The sequence below is a fragment of the Sciurus carolinensis genome, chromosome X, assembly GCF_902686445.1.
Source record: "Sciurus carolinensis chromosome X, mSciCar1.2, whole genome shotgun sequence".
In the NCBI taxonomy this organism is placed as follows: Eukaryota; Metazoa; Chordata; class Mammalia; order Rodentia; family Sciuridae; genus Sciurus; species Sciurus carolinensis.
Genome location: NC_062232.1, coordinates 14,805,594 through 14,831,346, shown reverse-complemented (window position 1 = coordinate 14,831,346; position 25,753 = coordinate 14,805,594). Strand labels below are relative to the sequence as shown.

The window sequence follows — 25,753 nt, the reverse complement described above, 5'->3', positions numbered from 1 at the left end:
ATCAACTCAACAATTCGCTCATGACTATTTCTTTGACAATCTTGAACTCCTGTGATACATTTTTTACTATCACATTTTTCTTGAAATTTACTCAGTCTGCCTTCTCAGTTCTCGCTGCCTTGTCTTCTGGTTGGTTTTTTTTTTTTTTAAAGTAGGTCCATGTGCAATACACTATGAATCTTTTGGGGGCTGATCCAGAACTGCATGGGCCCCTGGCTCTGAATTATGTTTAGAATTGCCTTAAATGATGTCTTTTTTGAGCTGGGTGTGGTAACACACGCCTGTAATACCAGTGGCTCTGGAGGCTGAGGCAGGAGGATCATGAGTTCAAAGCCAGCCTCAGGAACTTAGCAAGGCCCTAAGCAACTCAGTCTCTAAATAAAATATAAAAAAGGGCTGGGGATGTGGCTCAGTGGTTTTTAAGAAAAAGATGTGTTATTTAGAAATGTAGCATCATTTCTCATCTGAAGAGACATGATGACTGTTGAGATTGGTAGAACTAGAGAAAGTAAAATCATTCAAGGGAAGAAAAGAAAATTCCATTCTGCTAATAAGTTATCAAAAGAAGCACCTTGATCCAGTGTGGTAGACGCAAGATAGCTCACAAATTTTCCCTTTCTTTCAGAAGGGAACTTCCTCCATGATGGCTGCTGCTCCAGACACAAACACACACCTCTGCCTCCTCCCTTTCCACATTCATACTAGGACCACACTTCTCATCCATTGCCTGTTAGTGCAACATTTTCTGTCTTCCCTTCCCACCTCTCTTCTTCCTTCTCTCCCTCTCCTCAACCCCTGCTCTGCTCTGTTACATTTTATGTATCTGCCAAATCTGACACAACATTAAGGGATGTACTTTTTTTTGCCCAGTAATCTTGGAAAATAGCATGACTTGTACTTGTCTCTTTTTTTTTTTTAATTTGGGGCCATGTGGTTTGAGGCAAGGTCGCTGGGGTAATGTCCTCCACTAGAAGAAGTTCATGTGAAATTGGTTATAGAAAGTTTCAGACCAGTCAGGAGTGAGGAAGACATCTAGAGGTAGGTGTTGTTGGGATTTAACTGGAAAGAATTAGGCCACAGGGTGTTGGCAGTTTCATGAATAAGAAATTACTCTGATCCTGAGGTACGGGAAGGTTAATTGGCAGAGTTTCAGTGATGACTTCATTAAGTAAACATACATCTGTCCCCAGTATAATTTACATAAAGACAGGGAAGGGAGGGGGAAAAGGAAGGAGTTGGTGGAGAGCTGGAAGGGACTGACACAGGCAATAGAGGAGTGGAAAACCGTGAGCCAGAAGCCCATCCCAAAACCCATTCACTCAGTCTAGGGCCTGTATGCAAGGGGAGGTAACCCTTAGAGCAGCTATGCAGCTTTTGTTTTTTGTTTTTTGTTTTTTTTTTTTTTTTTTGGATACTGGGATTGAACCCAGAGACACTTTACTGCAGAACTACATAGGGAAGCCCTTTTTATTTTTTATTTTGAGACATGGTCTCAGTAAGTTGCTTAGGGACTTGCTAAGTTACCAAGGCTGACCTCAAACTTGTGATGTTTCTGCCTCAACCTCCTAAGTTGCTGGGATTACAGGCCTGTGCCATTGCACCCAGCAGCCACATGCTTTTTTATGATAAAGTTTGTCTGTACTCATATAGACCATTACAGAAAAACATTAAGAAGGAAACACATGTATGTACTCATAATTTTACTAGTCAGAGGTCACCAATTTAGATTTATTTCTTTCTAGTCTTTCTGTAAAGGTTGCAGCATGGTTGAGCTCATACTGTAGCTGCAATTTGATACCCATTTGCTTCTTCCAACTTTAACAAAATACAGTTCCTATGCTTTTATGAACTCCTTGTGTGTGGTATTATGGCCACACAATGGTTTGTCTAGTGGATGTTCTCTGGCATGATGGATCCTTCATGGTGGTTAAGAACATGTTGTAGGTCAGACAGCCTTGGGCCTGACTCCCAGTCTCTCTATCTCCTGCCTCATTTAATAGCCTGGTAACCTTAGGAAATGACTTTATATCTCCAAGCCTCAATTATTTCAATGGCAGAATGAGCATACTAATCTCACCACCTCATAGAGTTTTTGTAAGGATTAAACAAGTCAGAAATTACTCCTTATGCTTGTGAAATCACTTCCTCCTAAGAAAGAGAATATTAATCACCACATATAGATGAGAGGGAACAGCTTGGGAAGGTTACTTGCCCAGTGTCCACAGTTAATGATGGCAAAAGATTTGTAGTGACAGATATTCGAATCCCCACCTCTTGCCCACCATGCTATACTGTTTACTCAGAGTAAATTAGCTGACTCGCCCAGCTACTAAAGAGCAGCACTGAAAAGTTAGTGAATCCAGAGCCTATGTGCTGTGATAGCCCTCCTAAAATTTTCGTGGGTCTGATATTGTCTGGATCATACTTAAAACCATTTCTTCCTGTGGCTCTAAATTACATTAAGTAAGGGTGAGTCAGAACCAGGGCTGGGCATTTGTGTTTGCTGGTCCCTGTAGTAATACCACACTCGTACATTTTCAGAGAGCAGAAGAGACTCTGGAGCTTTCTTAGAATTACAAGTATATAATGCCTGGAGAGTGAGGAGAGGTATCAGCAACAATATGGATCATACATTTCAACTCTCCCCATTCCCATCCATCCTTAATGATTTTGACATTGAGATGGTTCTTACCTTGCCCTTGACCCCACCCTTTTGCCCTTGGCATAACTGTCCAAGATGGTACTCTGGCCAGATTCCCCAATAACTGAATAATTTGCCAAGTTGAGCCCATCCGTCTCCCTTTTACAGTCAGTCCTGGGTGCCAAGGAAATGCCTGGCTATCTGGAACCAGATCAGGAATAAATGCCATTGATTACAATTGAATATATTGTTGCCTCCATCTCCTACAGAGTGACAGTGTGTGGGAGAGAAATAAATAGTGGCCAATTTGCAAAACGAAACAAAAAAACTATTCCAGTCTATCACATGTGACAGGGTACATCTGATCTGTGAGGGATCTCACAAATGCTCTGCCAGCCTCAGCATAGAAAGGGGCAGAAGGCATAGAACCTGAACTGGCTGCCACAGAACCTCAACCTGCATTTTGTTAAGATCCCTCATCCATAGCATATCTGATTTTGAGTCTTCATAGTGACTCTCTTCGAATCACTTGGTTATTCAGCAGATTAAATCTTAATTGCAAATGTGGTTTCAGCGTAGGAGTACCATTGTGCTTGCTGGTTTCAGGCCATTTTTGCTGAGCCGTGCTTTTCCAGAAGGCTGTTATAAATTTAGAAAGGGGGAAATAGCATTTCATTTGTCGATCAGAGTTTTGTTTTGCCGAGTGAATTTATTTTAGTGTTTGTTTAGAGGTGCCAAAAACTGACATCCCTGGAGAGAGATTTGCTCAGTTTTTTGGAGAGAGTCTCCAAATTGTCCACACTTCGCATAGAAAACATTGTCTGTGGTCCTTCTGTGAGAGGAAAACTTGCCAACAGTCTCATGTGGTCTAATTTTGATTAATTTTTCAGAGACCCAAGAAACCTCCACCTCCATCGGCTCCTGTCATCAAACAAGGGGCAGGTAATATACCTTTCAGTTTCATAAAATAAAGTTGCACATCTTTCTTTTGCATATATTCAAATTGTCCATGGTAGAGCTCAAGATTCCTGGATTCAAATGCCACAGATTGCCACATTGGGAAGTTATGATTTGGTCTCAGCAGGCAGATTTTAAATATACTGCTGCTTTTCCTAAGCAAACAAACAAAAATCACTAAAAGGTATCCCTGATACAGTACAAAAACTAGGGCTCCCCAAGAGAATGGTCAAAGAACTTTAAAATTGAGTTTTGTTTTTAATAAACTCCTTTGGAGGAGAGAACCTAATATTGTCCTGCTTCCCCTGTGCCCAATGGATAGAGTGAGCTTAGGGAAGATTGTTTCCCATGGGCCATAGTGTCTTTGCACATGTATGGCCTTGTTGGATTTTCAGTGTCTGTCCTCTGTGGTTAACCAAAATTTGTACTTCCTTCACTTATCCCCCCCCCCAAAAAAAGATGGTTGTTTTTAGCCATAAATACTTTTGACTCCTAGTTCTTTTTTAAACTTGAAGAGTCCAATTCACTTTTTCTATGGAGTTCAGATATTAAGGTTGAATAATATAGGAAGAATTGATGTTGTTAGACATTTGGTAACTCATTGCACATAAGATTCTCATACATAAAGAGGATGGTTCATGCTTCCCAACAGAATTCCTCTTTATAATTGCTATAGTAAATTGTGGGGAGAAATTCCTTCATGAGTAACTAGCTAGGTAAGTGGAATTTTAAAAAGTGACAACTAAAACAGAATAAGAGGGATATTTTTAGTTCTGTACATCCACAGTTATGATACTTCTATAGCATTTAAATTATGAGTAAATTTCCAGATCATTTGTTTATTTATATATTTATTAAGAAGTTTTTTTTAAAAAAATCACTTTGGTCCACCAAGTTGGGGGAAAAAAATCAACTTGAACCCAGATTCCTTTGCCATTCCCTTGGGCATAATTGAGAATTACAGAGATTAAGCCCTGAAATGGGATGTTAATTACATCTCCTGCTTTGCCTTCATCTGTGCTGGCATTGAACAGTTTCATTTTGCCACCTAGTGGTTCTGGCTATATAAATATTTTATTGTGTTGAGATTAAAGCAGGCTATTTATGTGTTTTTCTCTGAGAACCCTTTCTCCTGGAGGCCTTGGTAACCATTGGAGACCAAGGAGATGGATCAAGCAGTCCAAGGCTCAGGCAGCCTAGAATGTAGTTAACTAAGATTGGATTCTTCAAAACAGTCCAATTGTTGATTCTTTCTGTGTCTCTAGGAATGATAACTGAACTTCTTCATTAGCATTAGGAGACTCCATTGTGGCATAGTAGGCAAATTCTTATCCTTTTGAAACATTTTTGCCACCATTTGTGATGGGGCTCTGGGGTACAAAACAAAGTGGTATTTCATCTTCCTAGGCTGCTTCTACTGCTCATTTATCCTGTTGAAGGATCTTGGGAACTTCTTTGAGATTAGTAGATAGATATTCATATTTTCCCATCATCGATTTTCCTTTACCAAACAATTAAAACAGGACTGGGGATATAGCTCAGTTGGTAGAGTGCTTGCCTCACATGCACAAGGCCCTGGGTCAATCCCCAGCACCACAAAAAAAACCACAGATATTGAATTGATATAAATCCGGTATAGTGTTTAATTTATTGTAAGTTATTAAAGGGATTCAGATGAAGTGTGTGTTCAATGGATTTTTCTTTTTTAGGTCCTGGGGATTGAACCCAAGGGTGTTCTACCATTGTACTACACTCCTAGAGCCTTTTTAAAAATAATTTAAGACAGGTTCTCTCTAAGTTGCCCCAACTGGCCTTGAACTTGTGATCCTCCTGCCTCAAGCTCCTGAGTCACTGGGATTACAGGCATGTGCCATCGCAATCAACTATGAATTTTTTTTTAAAGTTTTCTTGGCCTCAAAGGCTATGTAATCGAGATTTTAATACCAAGCACCCATTTGGGGGCTGGTCATGTGAAGAGTCTGTCAGACACTCAACCAGGTCTATAAATAAGAAGAATACTTTTGATTGGTTTGTGCTCTAGCTATTTCTGAAGTTCTTTTATATGCCTGAGGTTAATGACACCAGTAAGGACCTCAGGTGAGGGAGCAACTGCAGTCCATGTAGGTAAAGATGAAATGCAAAGTGGTACATCTAGAAAAATGTAATACTTGAGGGATTCAACAGAAAGAGAAGGGATTTAGAGAGAAGCAATGTAAGATCTTTGCACATCCCTCAACTTAAAATTATGTTGTAGGTACTATTGCTGTATTACCAGCCACTCCAATTTTAGTGGCAGAAAATAAGAATTTTCTTATGCTTCCAGATACTGTGGGTCAAAAATGTGAATGGGGTATGATCTGGATGGCTTTTTTCTATTCCATCAGGTCTGGGGCCTCAGTTGAAAAAGCTGGACTGGCTGAGACGGGGGGATCTGCCTGGAATATGGCTACTTCACTCACATGTCTGGCTTCCTATGGCAGGGATACCTGGAAGACTGGGCTCAGCTGAGCCTATAAAAGCCATATCTGCATAGGGCCTATGTAGGGTAGTTGTCTTTTTACATAGAAACTAGTATTCTAACAAATAAAGTATAATAAGCTACGTGGCCTTTTATGACTAGCTTTGGAAATTACATGCCATCACTTCAACCACTGGCCAAACCAGTTACAAGCCTGCCCACATTCCTGGAAAAGAGATATAGATCTCACCTTTTAATGGGAGATTTATCAAACAATTCCAGGCCATATTTTAAAACTGCTATAAGATGGAGTCCAGTTCCCTGTGAAGTCCCTTTTTATTGTAGAGCACAATATCCAGTGACCCCTTATATTTGTATTTTGATGAGTGACTTATTTCTGTACATTCCCCATCCCCACTTAGTGACTATTTTTATGCCTAAGGAAGCCAGTTTTAAATATCAGAAAATGTTCATGGTGTTCTTATGAATTGAGACTGTATGGGCAAGCAAACATAGGGAAATGGGCTAGAAATGACTTCTGCTCTGTTTCTAAGCAACTCATGTTAGCCAAGTAATGCCAGCATCTAGCTCAGGGGAAAAAAATCAATTGACTTTGCTCTACCTGATAAATACTGAAATGCTGGTGTTTCTAATAAATGAATAGAGAAAATATTTTCTGACCACTATTATCCTTTCCCTCTCAGGTACCACAGAGAGAAAACATGAACTTAAAAAGATACCTCCTGAAAGACCAGAAACGCTGCCAAATAGAACAGAAGAAAAAGGTATGGAATTAATTCTTCATTGGCACTTCTACAACAGCAAGAGACAAGCCTGTCTGTCACAGCGCTAGGTCAGATTACCCATAGAATTTGCTTTTTCTTTGAAATATGGTGATTATGAGTTTGTTTTGATTGCTTCTAAACATCCCATTTCTAAGGAAACAGGACATGGCCAAATGGTACTCCATAGGGCCAAAATTTCTCATCAAATGAAAAATAAGCAAACCAGTCACTTAACACATTGGGGCTCTTATGTGACGTTTTTGCCATCACCATCCTGCCTGTGTCCTGAATTCAGTGAACTATAGGTTCCTTGAGGGTTCAGAATATATCTGACAGTTTCTCTCCATTCTCTTCCCTGTGCCTAGTGCCTAGGGTGCTCATTCACTCTTGATGGGTAGACTTGGCTTAGTGAAATTCCCATCTAGACAAATAAAAAGTTTCTTCCTCAATCACTGCTGGGCCCTTGACTGTGGCTTAACACTGTTGTAGGCATATGTCCTTGACCAAGAATATTGGGGGTCAGTGGGAGAGTGGTACAACAGTAGTGGAAAAAGCAGCTCAGTGTTTAGTTTTCTGAAGATGGTCAGAAATGTCACTGGCAAGGAAGTGGCTCAATACCTCTTACACAGTCAGGTTTACAGATGTGTTTGATTCCTACAGTTGAGTATGCCTCCCAAAGAAATCTGCATGCTGTGGAAGGACTCCTTTTATTAGGTGCCTAAGATTTGATTGATCACACATTTTTATGGGAAAAGTGCAGTTATTATTCTGAACAGGAGGCTGAGCAAATTCCATTTTAAAAAGCAGTTATTTTGAAGTCATAAGAGAAATGCTAAATTAATGAATATAATTATTTGGAGGTGCTCCTTGGCAGCCTCATGAAATTTTATTGTGAAATTTAATATTTTATATCAGCCTGCTAGTTTTACCAACATTGCAGGCTATTAAGGATCTATACCTCTTTCTTTCACAGTGAACCACTAGAATTTGAGTCATGGAGCCTCATTGTGAAGGCCACATCTGTGTCACACATTACTGAAAAAAATAGCCATTGAGTGTATACCTTACAAATAGCTCTTTGATAAAAGCATATGTGGTGAAATAACCAAACCATCCCCTTCCACATGGAGGATACATGACTAGTGTCTGGGTGATAGCCAGGCTCCATGATGAAGACACTTCCTACGCTGGCCCACGTTGACATACTTATGGGCTACCTTGTGAGCAACCACTTTCCTTGACTGACCAAATGGCTGCACACCCCTGGTTCCTCTCCTTCCATGAGTACTTATTCTATGCCACAGTGGATCAAAGAGGCAGAAGTTCTGGTCAAAAGCAGTAGGGAAGCCAGGAAAGCAGCCCTGCCCTGAGACTAGGTGTGCTCATTAGGTCAGCACACACCCTCCCTCCCAGTCATCCTGCAGGCTACTAAAATTCCTGTCCTTATCCTAGTCCTAGTCCTGTTGCCCAATAGGAGTCATATCCCCTGCTTAACATGTCAGCTGAGCCTTCTTCCTCTGGCTCCAGTGTGCCAAAAAATTAATTCCTAGCATTCCTGGTTGGAGTGGGTTTCCCTGCAGAAACATTGAGGGGGTGAGCAAGATGAGAGCTATATAATAATTGATGAGGTTTCTAAAGTTTTTGTCAGTCAGCCTGGGTACCCAAACATTGAGTCTAAGTCAACCCAGGGAACCCACCTATGCTCTAGTGGACAACTCTCTCAGGTTCTGTATTTATCAAGAAGTATTTGGATATATGCTTTTTGCACCATACATGGGGCAAGGCTGGTTGGGAAAAGAAACTTGAAGCTGTCATTGAACACTGCCCAGTTTGGCCACCAAATCTGGTTTCAACTTCATCCCAATAGCCCTGACTTCAAAGAACCTTGGAAGGCAAATACCTGAGAAATCCCAGTTTACCTTCCAAGTTCAAACTGTACACAAAAAGAATCTAGAATGAATTGTTCTCCCAGACATTCCCCTCTTCCATTGGCTCATGGTTCTTTTTAGAAGCAAACCTGAGAGGTGTCAGGTCTGTTCCCTCCCCACATCCAGCAGCAGGTCCTGTGGGCCATTTATCAACCCAACCCATCAACCACCTACTGAGTATCAGCTATGTGCTAGCAGCACACCGGCTCCTAGGGAGATGAGCCTCTGCCTGTGCCAAGCATGCGAACACCCATAAAGTGTCCCAGGGGAGCCTGTTTGTAAAGGACTGCCTTTAATGCTTATGTGAGGAAGGAAGAAGTCTTCCTTTGAGTGTGGGTCCAGCTGTTGAGTCTGGAACATGATGGTGTCACATTTCAGCTAAGTTTTGATGGGTGAGTAGGAGCTTGCTGGAGGGTGTGCAGTAGCCAAAAAGGCACTCCAAGATGAAGGATCAGCATAAACAAAAGCCGGGCGAAAAAAAGAGAACAGGGAGCTACAGCTTTGTAGGGCTTTTTCTCACTTGACAAGGAATAAGCGATGCTCTTTGCTACCAATTTCACCTTCAGAAATGGCATCCGTGATTTTTTTTTAAAGCAGGAAACAAGCAATCTGCATCAAAGTACTGTCACTTATACTAGATCCATCTGTTTTCTTTATGCTTTGTTAAACAATGACTTAAAGAAAGACCAGAGAGAGAGCCAAAACTGGATTTACAGAAGCCCTCCGTTCCTGCCATTCCACCAAAAAAGCCTCGGCCACCTAAGACCAATTCTCTCAACAGACCTGGTGCACTGCCCCCAAGAAGGCCAGAGCGACCAGTGGGCCCACCGACTCATACCAGGTACTGCTTCTCTCTCACCATGTGGAGGGTGTGGCGTGAGCACAGGACACAAGACAGGGGCCTAAGTGCTACAGACCTGCAGAGGGAGGGAGAGGGGAAGAGAAAAGGGGATCATGTTTCACTCTTCTGCCCTCTAACAAAATTGTGTGAAGATGCTGGCCACTTCTGTTCAGGGCTGAAAAAGTGGGTGTAAGGTTTGGGGACACAGTGTGGCATTTAGAATTAGCAGATGAGGATCAGACATACAGCATCTAGGCCTTGCCTACACACGGGAATTTCCCCTGGCTTTGTTAGAATAAGGCAAGCTATCCTGCAGACTGGAGATGTGGATAGCACACCCTCCTTCATCCCCTAGATGTCAAACTGGCCTTGGGTATGCATAACTCCCTTACGGCTATGTCCACTGACCCTGGCACTATTCTGTGGGGTCCCATTCCATACCCCAAGCTCCCTCTGCTCTTCACTACACAGCCTGTTGTGGAACCCAGAAGCTGGGATGGCAGAGATCTTCCTAGTGTACATGTCTCTGAGCTATAAGACCCTCAAAGGCTTGGAACATGCCTTCTTGAGATACACATTTGAGATGAAAATTCCTTCACTGGCTGACTAAATGCATGTTTCAGTCATGTGAGATCAGAGTTAGTGTGCATTTCCAGAACTGAGGTGCCTACCACAGATCAAGGAATTATTGAATTTTTTTCACAAGTTTATTGCCAGAACTTTCTACCATTGCACATATGTATTATACATGTTGGTGTAATACACCAGAGCAAGTCAGTGACCTAGAGGTCTTCTTGTGTATTGTCAACACACTGGATTTTTGTTCTTATAAATAAATTTGCATGGTAAGAGTTTTATAGGGCTTCTGAGCTCTCACATTTGAGTCAGACAGGCCTCCAGACTGGAATCTCAGCCTACCTCATAGGCAAAATGTGACTTTCAACAAGTAACGGTCCCTAACACCTTCCCCATTGAAGATCATAATGGAATGCACCTAAATAATTCCCAAGTGTGAAGTCCCATGCCTATAAATCAACAATATTTTCAATGTCATTTTTATTGTTGCCTAGTGAACTGATCCCAGTTCACTGCAATAAGACAAAAAGAGCTTGTTTACTTTAAAAATGTTTTTTTTTCAATCGTGGTAAAATGCATGTAAACCATTTGAAGTGCACTGTTCAATGGCATTAAGTACTTTCACATTGTCACATAACCATTTCCAGAAATCCTTTCATCTTGTAAATCCACAATTCTGTACCTATTAAACAGCAACTCCCCAATTCCTCTCCCCCATAGCCAGGGCAACCACTATTCTACTTCCCATCTCTGAATTTGACTACTTGTAGGTACCTCACATAAGTGAAGTGATCAGACAGTATTTGTCTTTTTATGACTGGCCTCTTTCACTTCCCATCATGACCCCAAGGTTCATCTGTGTTACAGCATGGCTTCTTTACTTCTAATAACAACAACAACAATGGAAATGCACCCCACCCCTGCTGCCCAAATATGGAAGCAGCTCACAATGTGGGTGGTTGAATCAACTAACAGTGGTGGGTGCACACATGCCTGTGTGCAGTGGAGCCCTCTGCCCAGTTGAGCACAAAACTGTGGTCATCTCAGTGACATGTGAGCCCATTTGAGTAGCAACAGGTTCACCTGTGTCATTCTTCAGGCGTCAACAACTATTTCTCACAATTGCCTTTGGAGCTCCTTTTGAGCTCCAAATTGCCATGGCTCCTTTTGAGCTGGTCAGGCCCCTACGTGTCATGTTCTCTTCTACTGGCTGATAGTAGAAGGCTCTTTGCACATGTGCATGATGAGGCCACTTGACAGTTCCAGTGACTGGAGCAAGGGTCACATCAGTAGTATGGTTGGCTCAGAAGCTTGCACAGCAGAAGAAAAGGTTATATAAAGCTAAGTGCTTCTGAGAAGAATATAAGCTATTCAAGCAGGGAAAAGATACAGAACAAGAAAGGTCACACATCACTATAGCTGGGGCAAGGAGAGCTGAAGCTTTACTGCCAAATTGGGTTAGCCTTTGGGGGCCACACACATTTCAGTGAACTCACTAACAATTTCCAAAATATTCCTGATGCTCCAAGGATTTGATTGAAAGGTCATTTGCCTTCTAGAGTTGCCCTTGGCCCTCTGGTTATGGGATAGGTACAGCTTTGTAAGCCAAGGGAAATGTGTCATCCTGGCTGAACTTGTAAGCCCACAGAGGTCCCATTTGCTTCCTGCCTCTGCCTAGCTCTCCTCTTGTCTTGTTTTCCTAACATCCAGTTGTCAGTTAGGAGTGTGGACCACCAAAGAAGATACACAAGAGGGCTTTGTACAGAAGCCAGTGGGAAATGTAACTTCTTAATGTTATGTATGTCATCCAAGCAGCGTGGAAGAGGGTAGCCAGCTCCCAGCCCACCACTCATCTTCTGGCTGCACAGCTGCCAATGCACTAGTTTGCAGAAGGGCCCAGGGAGTGGAGAAAGACCTGGGATTCCTGCTCAGCTGGCTGAAGGAAAGTCAGTGCCTACCTGACTCAGTGGTTTTCAGACTTGGACAGGCCTCAGAATCACCTGGAGACCTGTTCAAAGCAAATTGCTGTACCCTACCCTGCAGTTGTTGACTCATCAGGTCTGGGGTGGACCTGATAATTTGTATTTCTAATAAGCTCATAGCTGCTGCTGCTGCCGCTAGTGGAGTCCAGACCATGAGAACCACTGTTCTCGTTTCTCCCAAGTTGGTGATGTTGTTCTTCCCTTCTTCCCTGGCCACCTCTCACGCATCTGCTAATGCTCCCTGACTTCTGTGCCCAGTCAGCACGTCCTTCTCTGGAAGCCTTCTCTTATCTCTTACAATTCCTCTCTCCTCCAAATGCCTGACACCCCATGTTTAGCCTAGTGCTGGGCGCCATGCTGTGCCACTTGGGATGCACACACCCCCGGACTCCTTTACCAGATTTAAAGCAGATCAAGAGTGTGTTTTGTCATCTCCACATGCCTTACGGTGTCGAGCATATGGTAGTGGCTCATTTAACAAACACTCGTTGGATGCCATGGTTCCTTAAAGGGGGGGAGGTGCCAGTGCTTATATTTTGTTCTATTTTGCCTCTCCTGTCTTCCTTCCCAGCCTCTGTACAGGCTCTTTAGCATGTGTGTCTTACATTCTAAGAAACCTAGTGTGATGGATTTCAACAAAAAAGTTTAAAGATCAAAGAAATGCTTATTGTTTCTTAGTACTTAATGTACTATATATATATTTATATTTTTTTAAGCTAAGCAGTTACATTGGACAGCCGATGTATGTACTTAGTGGTTAATGAACTTGTTTTATTCTGCCAAATTAGTTGAAGTAGGAACATAAACTGAATTCAGATTTATGTCACAGTTCCTCTAGAAAAGGGGTATTTGTGCTATGTGAACCCAAATCTTTGCCAGAATTTGCTAGACCAGATGGATGGATGGATGGACAGACAGAAAGATGCTTGAACAGAAGGGCACACAGTCATCATTGGCAGCTCTTGCTGGGAACTAGGCATCAGCTCCAGCTGCTGTGTCTGGGCTTGAGCTCCTCCTCATCAGCCAGCAAGCTTGCTGCCACGTGGAACTTTTAGAAGAGACTGTCAATTTCTCTTTAAACAGGAACTAGCATTCCTGAGGGAAAAAAAGGAATATGTAAGTTTAGGAAGAGCATAGTCTTTTTTAGATGGAGTCACTTAACATGAATGTATTGAGGGCCTACCATGTGCCAGAGCCTGTTCTGGATCTTAGTAAGGGTGGATGGTCCAGTTCACTTTTTAGGAATTCCATCTAGGAAGATCAGAAGGACACCACCCAGCAGTTTATATCCAGTTTGAGCAAGTGGAAGCACACATTAAGGACCCTCAGATGTTTACCTCCTTGACTACTAGTAAGAATGTTCCTTTGATTTCTAGAAAAGTAAGTTAATATGCAATTTTGACAGGAATAAAATAATTCAAAAAATTATTATGAGGATTGATTTTTAAGATTCAATGATGATAGGATATTCCCCTAGGCCATAATTGCCTCCTTTGCTGTGGTCTGGACCTTGGGGATGTCTTAGTTATTATTATTATTTCATAGTATACAAAAGTAGGCTGTGCTCACCTCGCCCAGCCCACCATGTAACTAAGGTATTTGGGGTTCAAAGAGCATTCTGTCTACCCCTGTTTCTACACTTGAGAAGATGGAGGCTCAAAAATATAAAGCTTACTCATTTTAATATTTGAACATAAATATATTTCAAATAACTGTCCAAACCTAAATCTGCATGCCTATATACAGATGAATTTGTGAGGTTATATGTTTAATAATGTGTATAAAAGTTTTTAAGGGTTTTTTAGAATGCCTTTATTTATTTTTTATGCATTGCTAATGATCGAACCTAGCATCTCATATGTGCTAGGCAAGCAGTCTGCCACTGAACCCCAGCCCCAGCCCATAATGTGTATAAAACTTAATGAAAAATGAGTTCAGAAACCATTGTGAAGGGGCTGGGGTTGTAACTCAGTGGTAGAGTGCCTGCCTAGCACTTGTGAGGCACTGGGCTGGATCCTCAACACCACATAAAAATAAATAAATAAAATAAAGGTATTGTGTCAGTTTATAGCTAAAAAAAAAGTCTCAGAAAAATAAACCTTTGTGAGAAGAGGTCTTGAGACTTGGGAGAAGGGTGCATTAGAAAACAAAAGGAAAAACTGATGAAATGGTGCAGAGAAGCAGGTTGCCCTCAGTGCTAGTTAGTACATGCCATGGGAGGTGGCAAGCCAGAAACCTGAGGGCAGAGCAGGTGTGTGGCCTCAAAGGAAAATAAACCTGATAGAGGAAGAACTAGAAGCAAGCTGGCTAGACCAGAATAGATGTGTTAATTTTCCTCAACTCAGACATCCCAAGTTGTAATCATTTTTCTTTTTCTTCCCAAAGAACAGGGAAGTTGGAGCAGGACCCTGAATTGCAGGGGAGCTTTGCCTGTTGTCTGCTGCAAGCTCATGTGTTCTGGGGGGCAGGCAACTGATAAGATTTGGTATCCAGAGTTGTAACTGTTAGACAGGGGATATGGGGCAAAGGGGAAGGAAGTCAAACAGGAATGTGAGGATGAAATGAGGCAGGCCAGGATGGAGTGGGAGAAGTTGCTGATCAGAAGAAAGTCCAGGAGCTAGTGGTGAGAAGGGGAGGTTATTGCTTATAACCTTATAGATGGGGCTGTTCCAAAGATGGGCCCAAACAGAGCGGGGGAGGACATGAATGTGAGCAGCTGAAGGTGAATGAATGAAGGTCATAAGGGCTAAACAGATGGGGGGGGTGGATTCCCATGTGTCCATCATAAATAGGCTCAGGAAGATGGCAAGAGCTGGAGGATAAAGCCAATGTTCTTCAACCCAGTGACCTCCTCTTGTGACCAGGAAGTTGATGATAGTCCATAATAAGAAGGTTCAACCTGTGTAGCAGGTAGTGTGAGCCTCAAAAGAGGAGACTTCTCTTGAAGTTGGGTGGGAGATGTGACCTTGATGTAGTAGCAGGACTGCTCCACCCTGTGTTGGACAGAGCCAAGTTAACAACCCTCATGTTTTCTGGTGACTGAGAGCATCAAGAGGGAAGTAGGCCATTTGTTGAGGAGGTTCTAGATGTGAGAGAGTAGGTTACCAAGGCTCAAACCTCTCAGAGGACATTGTCCATTGACTTCAGACATGGAAGCTGATGTCAGAAAAGGTAATTCTAAAAGGCAGTGGGATGAATTGAACATAACTTTCCTATGTTCACATATGAATGCACCACAGTGAAACTCCACATCATGTACAACCACAAGAATGGAATCCTAATTAGAATAAGTTATACTACATGTACGTATAATATGTCAAAGTACTCTCTACTGTCATGTATATCTAAAAAGAACAAATGAAATAATTTTTTTAAAAAGAAAAGGGGTAGTTGGATGGTGGGCATGAGGATATGAGATGGAGGTCCAGTGACCTCCCAGACCTGTGCCCCTTGGAGCCAACCTGTTACTTTAAATGTTAAGCACATCATGTGTACCTTTCCTGTGACGGGCTGGAGGCTATGGTGAGAAAACTGGAGTGTGGCATGGTGCAGTTCAAAGGAGTTCCATTTTGTCCCCCACCAAGTGATGCTGGAGCTCTGTCTTCATCCTGATGCATAAAAAAGAAGGGAAACACTCAGAAAAAAAATCACACAAGGCATCACTAGGAATTTTCCCAAAAAGAAATTGGAGCTATTGCATAATTCAAACTCAAAATGATGGCCTAAGCATCCAAGTGCATGTTTCACCTGCCAATTCAGGGAACATTTGCATGCACTCCCTCACTAGCTTTCTCCAATTTCAGAGAAACACAGGGAGATAAGTGATTGATGAGCTCAGAGGCATTTTAGCTTGAGGCAAAGATTAAGTAAACACTTATATGCCAAGCATCAACTAAGTGCTTAGGGAAACACGGACCCCCGCCACACACACACACACACGTGTGTGTGTGTGTGTGTGTGTGTGTGTGTGTGTGTGTGTGTATACATTATTTAAGTAGATGTCTCTCTTGAGACCATCTTACCAGTATGGAAGTTAAGTTTTTCTTTAGATTGACCAAGGCAACCTGGTTGCTTATGCACCAGGGGTTACAACTTAGCAGGTTCTGATCTCCCTGAGTCCTGTGTCCACAAAAGAAAGCATTGATAAAATAGACCTTTGCTCTTTTTTTTTTTTTTTTCGCTTTTTTTTTTTTCAGTGCCAAGGACTGAACACAGGGCCTTGCGTGTGCTAGGCAAGTGCTCTGCCACTGAGCTAAATTCCCAACCCTGACCTTTGCTCTTTTTAGATATAAAATAATCAATTGATGAATTTTCAAAGGGACTAGAAAACTGGTGAGGCTTGCCAATGTTCCCTGATTGGCAGGTGAGATGTGTGCTTGGATGCTTAGGCCATAATTTTGAATTTGGATTACTTGAGTACTCCAAATTTCTTTTCACAGATTCCTAGAAATGCCTTGTATGATTTTTTTCGAGTGTTCCCTTCTTTTCTTTTGTTTTAATTCATTTTTATTGTAAACAAATGGGATACATCTTGTTTCTCTGTTTGTACATGAAGTAGAGGCATACCATTTGTGTAATCATACATTTACCTAGGGTAATAGTTTTTGATTCATTCTATTTTTTTCTCCCCCCCCACCACTCCCACCCCTCTTATCCCTCTATAGAGTCCCTCCTTCCTCCATTCCTGCCCCCTTCCCACCCCCTATATGTGTCATCATCCGCTTATCAGTGAGAGCATTTGTCCTTTGGTTTTTTGAGATTGGCTTATCTCACTCAGCATGATATTCTACAACTGCATGCATTTGCCTGCAAATGCCATAACTTTATTATTCTTTATGGCTGAGTAATATTACATGGTATATATATACCACAGTTTCTTTATCCATTCATCAATTGAGGGGCATCTAGGTTGGTTCCACAATCTGGCTATTGTGAATTGAGCAGCTATGAACATTGATGTGGCTGTATCTCTGTAGTATGCTGATTTTAAGTCCTTTGGGTATAGGCCAAGGAGTGGGATAGCTGGGTCAAATGGTAGTTCCATTCCAAGTTTTCTAAGGAATCTCCACACTGCTTTCCAGAGTGGCTGCACTAATTTGCAGCCCCACCAGCAATGTATGAGTGTACCTTTCTCCCCACATCCTCTCCAACACCTATCGTTGCTTGTTGTTCCCTTCTTTTTTCCATGCCAGGAATGAAGACATGTCTTTGGAGAATTGAGGAGAGAGGTCTAGGCTAGAAATTATGGAGGTGGGTGTCTTTGGTTTATAGATGGTAGTAAAAGCATGAAATGGATGCAGTTACTCCAGGAGATTATGGAGAGGAAGAGTCAGGGAGAGGAGAGATGACTGCAAGAAAAATAACTATTTATAGGGTAGAGAAAGGACTAGAAGCCATCAAAAGTGTAGGAAAAGTGTGGTGTCATGGAATTTAGAAGAAGAGAGTGTGTAACAACAACTGATCAGTGGTTCTCGTGCCTGGGTGTGCATCAGAATCACCTGGGCTGAGTTAGGGTTAGGCAGGTGGCCAAGCATGTGTGAACCTGTCTTTAAGAGAAATTGACTAGAAAAAATGACAGAAAATGGGTGCTTGATATGAATTCAGTGATCAGAGAAGCTTTCTCTGTGTGTTTGTGTGTATTTTATCCATTTATTTCAGATATTCATCAAATGCCTACATTTGGCCAAGTTCCCTTTTAGGAGATGGGAAAGTCACTTGGCCAGGCCAGACACAGCTCCTGCCCACCCACTGCTTGATTTGGAGCCTGGCACACCAGTATAGAAACCCCCTGCCTCTTCTTACAAACCCTTTGACCTTGGGGAAGGTGCTCACCTTGAGTCTGTTTCCCCCTCTACAAAATGATGCTGGAAGGCTACTTTGCTCAGGTGTGGACAGTGTAAACAAGCACTACACTTTAGGACCTTAGTTTATGGCCTGGCAACTTGATAGAATTCACCAAACCTGTGTGTGCCTTTCTGTCTCTTTTGAAAGGGCTCAGTGGGTAATTTTGATGGAAAAGGGGTTTCCACACAATGGCAAGCAGGTCATGCTCTGGAGCCCTGAGAAAGTGGAAATGTAGGTATCAGACAGCATATCAGGAGCAGCCATCCCTATAAGCAGCAACAGAGTTGTGTCTCAGGGGAGGCTGGGAACTGAGGGAGGGAAGTTGATTTATGTAGCAAAGGAATCCCAAAAGGCATGGGGGAAGCACCTTTTCATATTGTAGGGATATCTACATTACTTACTGACATCATTTCATTTGTATATATAATCTTCTTTCTTCCTACCCACATGTAAAATGAATCCTATTTGCTGCAAAAAGAACCAACAGTAGTGACAGGGTTTAGCTCTGAATGAGTGACATTGATTTTTCTGCCACAGATGACCATAATGAAGTAGTGAAACACTAGGCAGTATTAACACCTTAACACCCACACAGCATAGTACCATTTGATTTCTATCACACTTCTCCCATGGAGCTATTTCTCTAAATACTCTTTCTGCAAGCTGCAACTCACAAACTGTTCTCCAAGTTGTACAATGATAGGTCCTCCTTCATCCAGACACAGGTCAGGAGTTGGGCTGAGCATCTTCAAAGTCTCTTGCACCTCTTTGAGCTGCCAGACTGGGGCATTGCAGATGAGGTCTGCAGACAGCATTGTCCTTTTGCCTTAGAGGGTTAATGGGACTTGTCATGCCATGGATGGGCTCTGGAGGGAAGCCTGCTTCCATGTATACTTACAGAGTCTACACAAAGAACAGAAATTTGGAGGGGAATTGAGTGAGCAATGTCCCATCACCTTCCAACATGTCTTCACCATCTATAAATAGCAGGGCTTATTTGTGCTCATCTGGACAAGGACATGCAATGCAAAGGGAGAGCTGCCAGGAAAACTACTCTGATTCCTGCTTCTTGTGCCTCTGGCCTCACTCAGGTTGTCCCAACTTAAGTGGGACCACTTTCGTAATCCAAAAGTGCCTTTGATGCCTGGAGACATTTTTGACCACCAGATGTGCACATAGGGACTCCACAGATCTCAGCAGGGCCTTTGGATCTATATTTCTGGGAAAGGGGAGGGAGGACCTCCATCTGATGAGTAAAGAAAACTGGAGCTCCTGCTGCTCCTATTTTGTTCTTTCCTGATGCAAGGATCCAACCTCCACAAGAGTCACATGCATCCTGGTGCAGAATGCTTCTGAAAGACTGGCTTCACATCTGCCGTCTTCACAGATGGACCAAACCCTCTTATAGTTGTTATTTTGAGAGAGAAAAATCTCTTGGAGCACAGAACATGTGCATGTGCATGCTCATCTTTATTATTGTCATCCCAAGTGTGGTGGGGAAAGATTGAACCGGGCATCAGAAATCTTCCATCTGGTTCCAGCTCTGCCACCAGTCAGCTCATGGCATTGGGCACATCCCTTCCCTCCACCAAGCACAGGACCCTTGCCTGTAACAGAGTGGGGGCTTGATCTGGGTAGGGCCATGCCCAGCTTCATAGAGCCAAGGTCTGATGTTCCAGTGGGCAGCAAGGAGGAATGCTCACTTGCATTGACCCTACATCCTCAGGTTCATTACTGGACTGAGACCTTGGAGTCGAACAGTGATTCCTTCTGGCTCTACATTAGAATGGGGTGATAATAAGTTTGCCAAGTGTGAGAAAGAAAGAAAATAGGGTGATTCAGGTGGTTTCTTTATGATCTGACATTTGACCTCTGCCATTGTCCGTATGAGTGGACAGCTCCTGGGTGGGACAAGAAGTGGTAAAAAATGGAGGATACACAGCATGTGCCTTTGTGGTTGCCTGCACATAGGCAATGGGGCTTTTCTATCTTTTCCTTTTCCTTTCTTCCCAGCTTCTTCCCCTCCCCCATAAAATTTTTAGGCAGTTAAAACCCAAACATTTGCATTATGGCAATACATCCTTTTGAGGGGAAGAGGGACTGCAGAAAAGATTTACCATATGGACTTGGAATCTTATTCAGCAGGAATGGGTGGAGCCATTCTTTCTATCATCTTCTCTATTCACCTCCAGAAGGTTTGGGGGTCCTTTGTAGGATTTGTTGTTGTCACTGCTGTTAGTGCTGCTACAAATTTGTTTGCTTGCTTGCCTTGGCTTCCTGTGCACTTCAACACCTTTTCCATGCCACATGTCTTGGCTTAACTGTCCCAACTTGGGCTAAATTGGGCCATGCCACTGGCTGAGTTCACATTCTCAAGGGATACATGCTGCATCTTCCACATTCCCATCTGTGTGCAAGCCCCATCTTAGGTCTCAGATCTAAGTGGTAAGAACGGGCCCCTCTGTATGCATGATTTTTGTTTATTATTAGGACTTCTTAACTGGAGGAGCAAAGGTAATTTACCCCACTGGCAGTGAACTGAGGTGACACAGGCTTCTGGGCATCATCGATGACTCACTGTCCCCATGGCCATATCCCCAGCCTGGAAGACTAGGAGGCTAATAATTCAGCAACTTCAAGAAGTGGTCAAGAGCCTGGGCTCTGCACTTGGACTTAGGTTCAACCCTTATTGCCAAGTGACTTAACCTCACTGACAGTTTCCTTTCTTATAAAATGAAATTCAGAATGTCACAGGTGCCGTTCCCCAGGAAGCAGACCCGGAGTCAGCAGAGTTTGAAAATTTGTTTTAGGATTCTATACCCATGTAAGGGAGAAGGAAGCATGATTGGGCAGAGGGAGAAGTCAAATTGTGATACTCAAAAAGCATCTGCCAAATCCACAAGGAGCTTTGGAGCTAAAATGGCCCATCTGAGTTGTCCCATGTTGCACTGAAATCACTGAGACTTTTATATGGTGGAGTGTGGGCTGCCCTAGAGAGGGAGTGCCTCAGCCAAGGAGGCTCTCTACAGCTGAGACAGTCCCTGGAGGGGCCAGTAGCTAGAAACCACCCAATGACAGCTTTCCCAGCAGTAGAATCAAGGTACCTGCCCCTGAAGGAGGTTCAGGACATAGTGGATACTTCCAGGGTTAGTTGTGAGGATGGAATACTTAACACATGAAAGATGCTCTTCTAGTGTCTGACATGTGGTAGGCATTCAGCAAGCAGTAGCTGCTGTTGTTATTTCCATGGAATCTTAGGTTCTATTTTTCCCTCCTCAGTTCCCTCAACCATTCAGTCCCTTTTCTGTGATTTAGCCTCCCTGTACAGAAAAGTAAGGAGACTCTTAGTTGCTAGTTATCTATTCAAGGCACATATTTTAAGTGTCTATAACTAAAGCTGCTAAGAAAAATACACAAAATAGCATTATTTTAATTTCAAAATCAGAAATGAGCCAGGATAACTTTGTTCTGAAACCTTTGGATAGATGGTGCTTTGTATTGCCAGCCTTCTACTGTGTTCTTTTATTTAACAGCTGTGACCATAAAACCCACCAAATAAAAACACTTACAGGAACTGGTAAATGATAAAAGGATGGGCTTCTTCCTTTTTCTTGGAATTCAACAACACCCTGTTTTGCTAAAAAAGGTACCCTTGTGTTAGGCAGACTAGGGAAGAATGGGGACTATGGAGAGCTGTATCCTCATTGGATGCCAGGCACTCCAGACATGTGCTTCAGTGAATTTCAGAAATTCTGGTATTTTTTAGAACTGAAGTTCATTAGCATTGTTGTAAAGAGGCTATAAATACAGTGAAAGGCATTTACAAATAGACATTGTAAAATGCTTATACACCCACAGTCTGAGCACTGTCAAAACACCAGCTGCAGTTCCCCTACTTGGAAGGATCAGAACCTTTTTTAAACTACACCTACTGTGTTTTCAAAATAGGCTTGCTTCTGGCCCTACATAGATTATTTCCACTGAAGCTTGTGTCTGGCTCTTGGCATGAGAGATCAGGGCTCAGTTAGAGAGATGAGCAAGATCCTAATCTCCTTCCTGTCAGAATGTGGCTGGTGCTTTAGATCTGGGGAGGAGTCACTAGGGCATAGTTAGTTGGTCTCTCATGGATCAGGGTATCAGACCATCTGTACCGAACCTGTAGACTAATCCCAGAGATATGAAACTCTTCCCTGAGTCAGAAAGCCCTCTCCCTGGCTCGAGTCCACCCAGAACACACCAAATATCAATTGAAGAGCAGCCACTTTGGCCAACTTGTAGCATAATGACTTTTCCTTTAACCCCCAAGGTGTTGGATTAGGAGGTGGGGCCTTTGGAAGGTGATTAGGTCTCAAGCGTGGAGCCCTCACAAATGGCATTAGTGTCCTTATAAGAGACCTTACAGCCTTTTACTACTTGAGGACATGGTGAAAAGACAACATCTATGAATCAGGGAGCAGCCCTGAACAGACCCTGAATCTGCTGGCATCTTGATATTGGTCTTCCAGGCCTCCAGAACTGTGAGCAATGAATTTTTATTTTTTACAAGCTACCAGTTTACAGTATATTGTCAGTCTGAAAGAACTAAGATAGGTTAGGAATAGGATCAAGAATGCAACTTATTCACAGATTATTGCCTAAGGTATACAATGTCCAGACAAATCATAATATTAGCCTATTCATTTACAGAAACTTTTTTGGACATACCTACATGTACAAAGCATTAAACTAGTAAGGGATAAATAACAAAGACCTCTTCTGAAGATTAAGTGAAGAAGATCACTATGTACACAAATCTCATATATGAAATCTAAAAATGTCAAACTCAGAAAGAGAGAGTAGAATGGCAGTTACCAGTGGCTGGAGGAGGAGGCAGTGGACAGGGAAAGGGGAGACATTGGTCAAAGGGCACAAAGTTTCAGAGAGGAAGAATAAATTCTAGTGCTTGATTACACAGCATCGTGACTATATTTAATAATGTGTTGCAGTCTCAGAACAGCTAAAGAAAGGATTGTAAATGTTCTCACCACAAAAAGATGATAATTAGTTGAGGTGATAGATATGCTAATTAGCCTGATTGATCATTTCACAGCACATGTGTTTTGAAACATCACACTGTACCCCTTAAATATGTATAATTATTGTCAGTTAAATAAAATATTTGAAAATTATTTAAAAACTAGATCCCAAATAAAAGAATAAAATAGTTGAGAGTGACAGTAAAAGGGAAATAAGGGTAGAAAATAATAAAATTCAAGATATGATGAGTACGATAATATACAAGAGAATCTCCCAACAACCCCTCAAGATAGGTTCATGTTGGACTGGAAGCTTCCAGCTGTCAAATCAAAGAGGAACACAGCAGCTCCAAGATTGATGGTTACCAAAATAAACCACACATTCAGAAGCAGCCACATTGTTCTGAGATATATGTGATTAACTCAGGAGCAAAACTCCTTCTCTCCAATAGTCCCTCTTATTTACTGCTGAGCCTCCCACCAGGATTTCATCTCAAACCATCTTCCCTCTTGACCAGATAAAGAAAGCCAAAAAGAAAAACAACAACAACAACAACAAAAACCCAGCCTAGCGAAATTAACTAGTCCCACTATCTGAATGACCTCTCTCCCCAGGCAGGACGTGTAAGTTCTGGTTCTTGGTGCATTCCAGAATGGTTGAGACTGTCTGGCTGTGAGTATAACTTGAGTTGAGTCTGTTAGTTTGGAGGACGAAACCCTCAAATCCTTCAAGCCCTGTAGCTAACAAGTAATATTCAAGAACTTATTTTTTTCTATCTGGGGAAAGAAAGACTTAAAATGATAATGATGATATTTTAAAATGATAATGATGCTTTACTACTAATAATTCTTCATTTCTAAAATATTTCTTATTGTCATCCCTGAGTACCCATGGGGGGGTCATTTCTAAGAACCTCCTCCAAGGATACCCAAATCCTTCGATGCTCAAGCCCCTAATGTAAAATGGTCTTGTATTTCTGTTTAACCTATGTATATCCTCCTTTGTACTTTAAATCATAGGTAGATTACTTATAATAACTGATAGAATGTAAATTCCATGCAAATAAGTGTTATATTGTGTTGTTCAAGGAATAATGACAAGACAAAAAGTTTGTATGTGTTCAGTACAGATGCAATTTTTTCACTGAACATTTTTCTTTTTTCAATTTTTTTATTTTTAATTGACAGGTGGTAATTTTACATATTTATGGGGTACAGTGTGATATTTCAATACATGTATAAAAGGTTATAATGATCATATCACAGTAATTTGTATATCTGCCACCTCAAGCATTTATCATTTTTGTGTTGAAAGCATTCAAAATCTTCTCTATTAGCTATTTTGAAATAGTCAATTTCTGTCAACCTTAGTTATTCTACTATGCTATAAAAAATTAGAAGTGCTGGGCATGGTGGCACATGCCTGTAATCCCAGCAGCTCAGGAGGCTGAGGCAGGAGGATTGAGAGTTCAAAGCTGGGCTCAGCAAAAGCGAGGCCCTAAGAAACTCAGTGAGACCCTGTCTCTAAATAAAATACAAAAATGGGCTGGGGATGTGGCTCAGTGGTCGAGTGCCCCTCAGTTCAATCCCCAGTTCTAAAAAAAAGACCATTAGAAGTTATTCCTCCTATCCAACTGCACTCCTATACTCTTTAGTCCTCTTCTTCCCACCTCTGCCTCTTCCCAGGCTGGAAAAGACAGAATTTCATTACTTTTATGATTGAATAATATTCCAATGTATACACATGTGTGTTTGTATGTGTGTGTATACCACATTTTCTTTATGTATTCATCCATCAGTGAGCACAAAGATTTATTTCATATCTTGGCTATTATGAATAGTGTTTCAATAGACATGCAAGTACAGCTGTCTCTTTGACATAACAATTTCATTCCTCTTGGCTGTATACCTAAAGGGGGATTGCTGTATCATACAATAGTTCTACTTCTAGTTCTGTTTTCTGTACACTAGTTCTGTTTTCTGTAGTGACTGTACTAATTTACATTCCCACCAATAGTATATGACAGTTCTTCTTTCTCCATGTCCTTTCCAGCACTTCTTATTTTTTGTCTTTTTGATAATAGCCATTCTAACTGAGGTAGGATGAGGTATGGTGTTTTTGATTTGCATTTCCCTGACAATTAATGATGTTGAGTGGGTTGTTTTTTTTTTTTTTTTTTTGTCATAAGCCTGTTGACCATTGGTATATCCTCTTTTGAGAAACATCTATTCAGGTCATTCATTCATTCATTTAAAAAATCAGATTATTTGTTTCATTGCTGCTGAGTTATACAGTCTTAGGTTGGTTGAATCCACAGATGCAGAACACATGCATATGGGGAATTGACTGTACCTTCAAATTACTGGATGCCAGAGCCATGAAAATAAAAATGTGTTGAAATATATTTCCCCCATTCCACCACTCTAGTTGGCTCAGGACCTATTTGACTCAGTGGCACTGAGGGATCTGAGCTGTGGTGGCCAGGGGATGGAGAAAGAGTCTGCAACAGAACCCTGGCTTGAGGGCCCCACAGTCATGGGAAGTTGGACGAGGCAAGAAATAAAGGCCATTTTATGAAGCCCAAGTTATTTCCCCTTTCCAAGTTTAGTAGAGCATGCTCTGCCTAAACTTGTATTTCAACCTAGTTCTGAAAGGCCCAGTAAATCCCATAGTGCACACTCATAGAGCAGTATTCTAATGATATTACTCTTAGTAAGAGGTCATG

The 25,753-nt window shown here is 41.9% G+C and overlaps 1 protein-coding gene across 4 annotated transcripts in view; it reads left to right on the top strand.

Annotated features, from left to right (window-relative positions):
- Positions 1-25,753, top strand: part of Sh3kbp1 (SH3 domain containing kinase binding protein 1) — a 336,423-nt gene that overhangs the window by 272,838 nt on the left and 37,832 nt on the right. For all 4 annotated transcript variants that reach the window (XM_047536039.1, XM_047536036.1, XM_047536037.1 and 1 more), the window contains 3 exons: positions 3,532-3,583; positions 6,761-6,841; positions 9,451-9,610. In XM_047536039.1, coding sequence (XP_047391995.1) covers positions 3,532-3,583; positions 6,761-6,841; positions 9,451-9,610 — 293 coding nt within the window. The remainder of the gene's footprint in view (positions 1-3,531; positions 3,584-6,760; positions 6,842-9,450; positions 9,611-25,753) is intronic.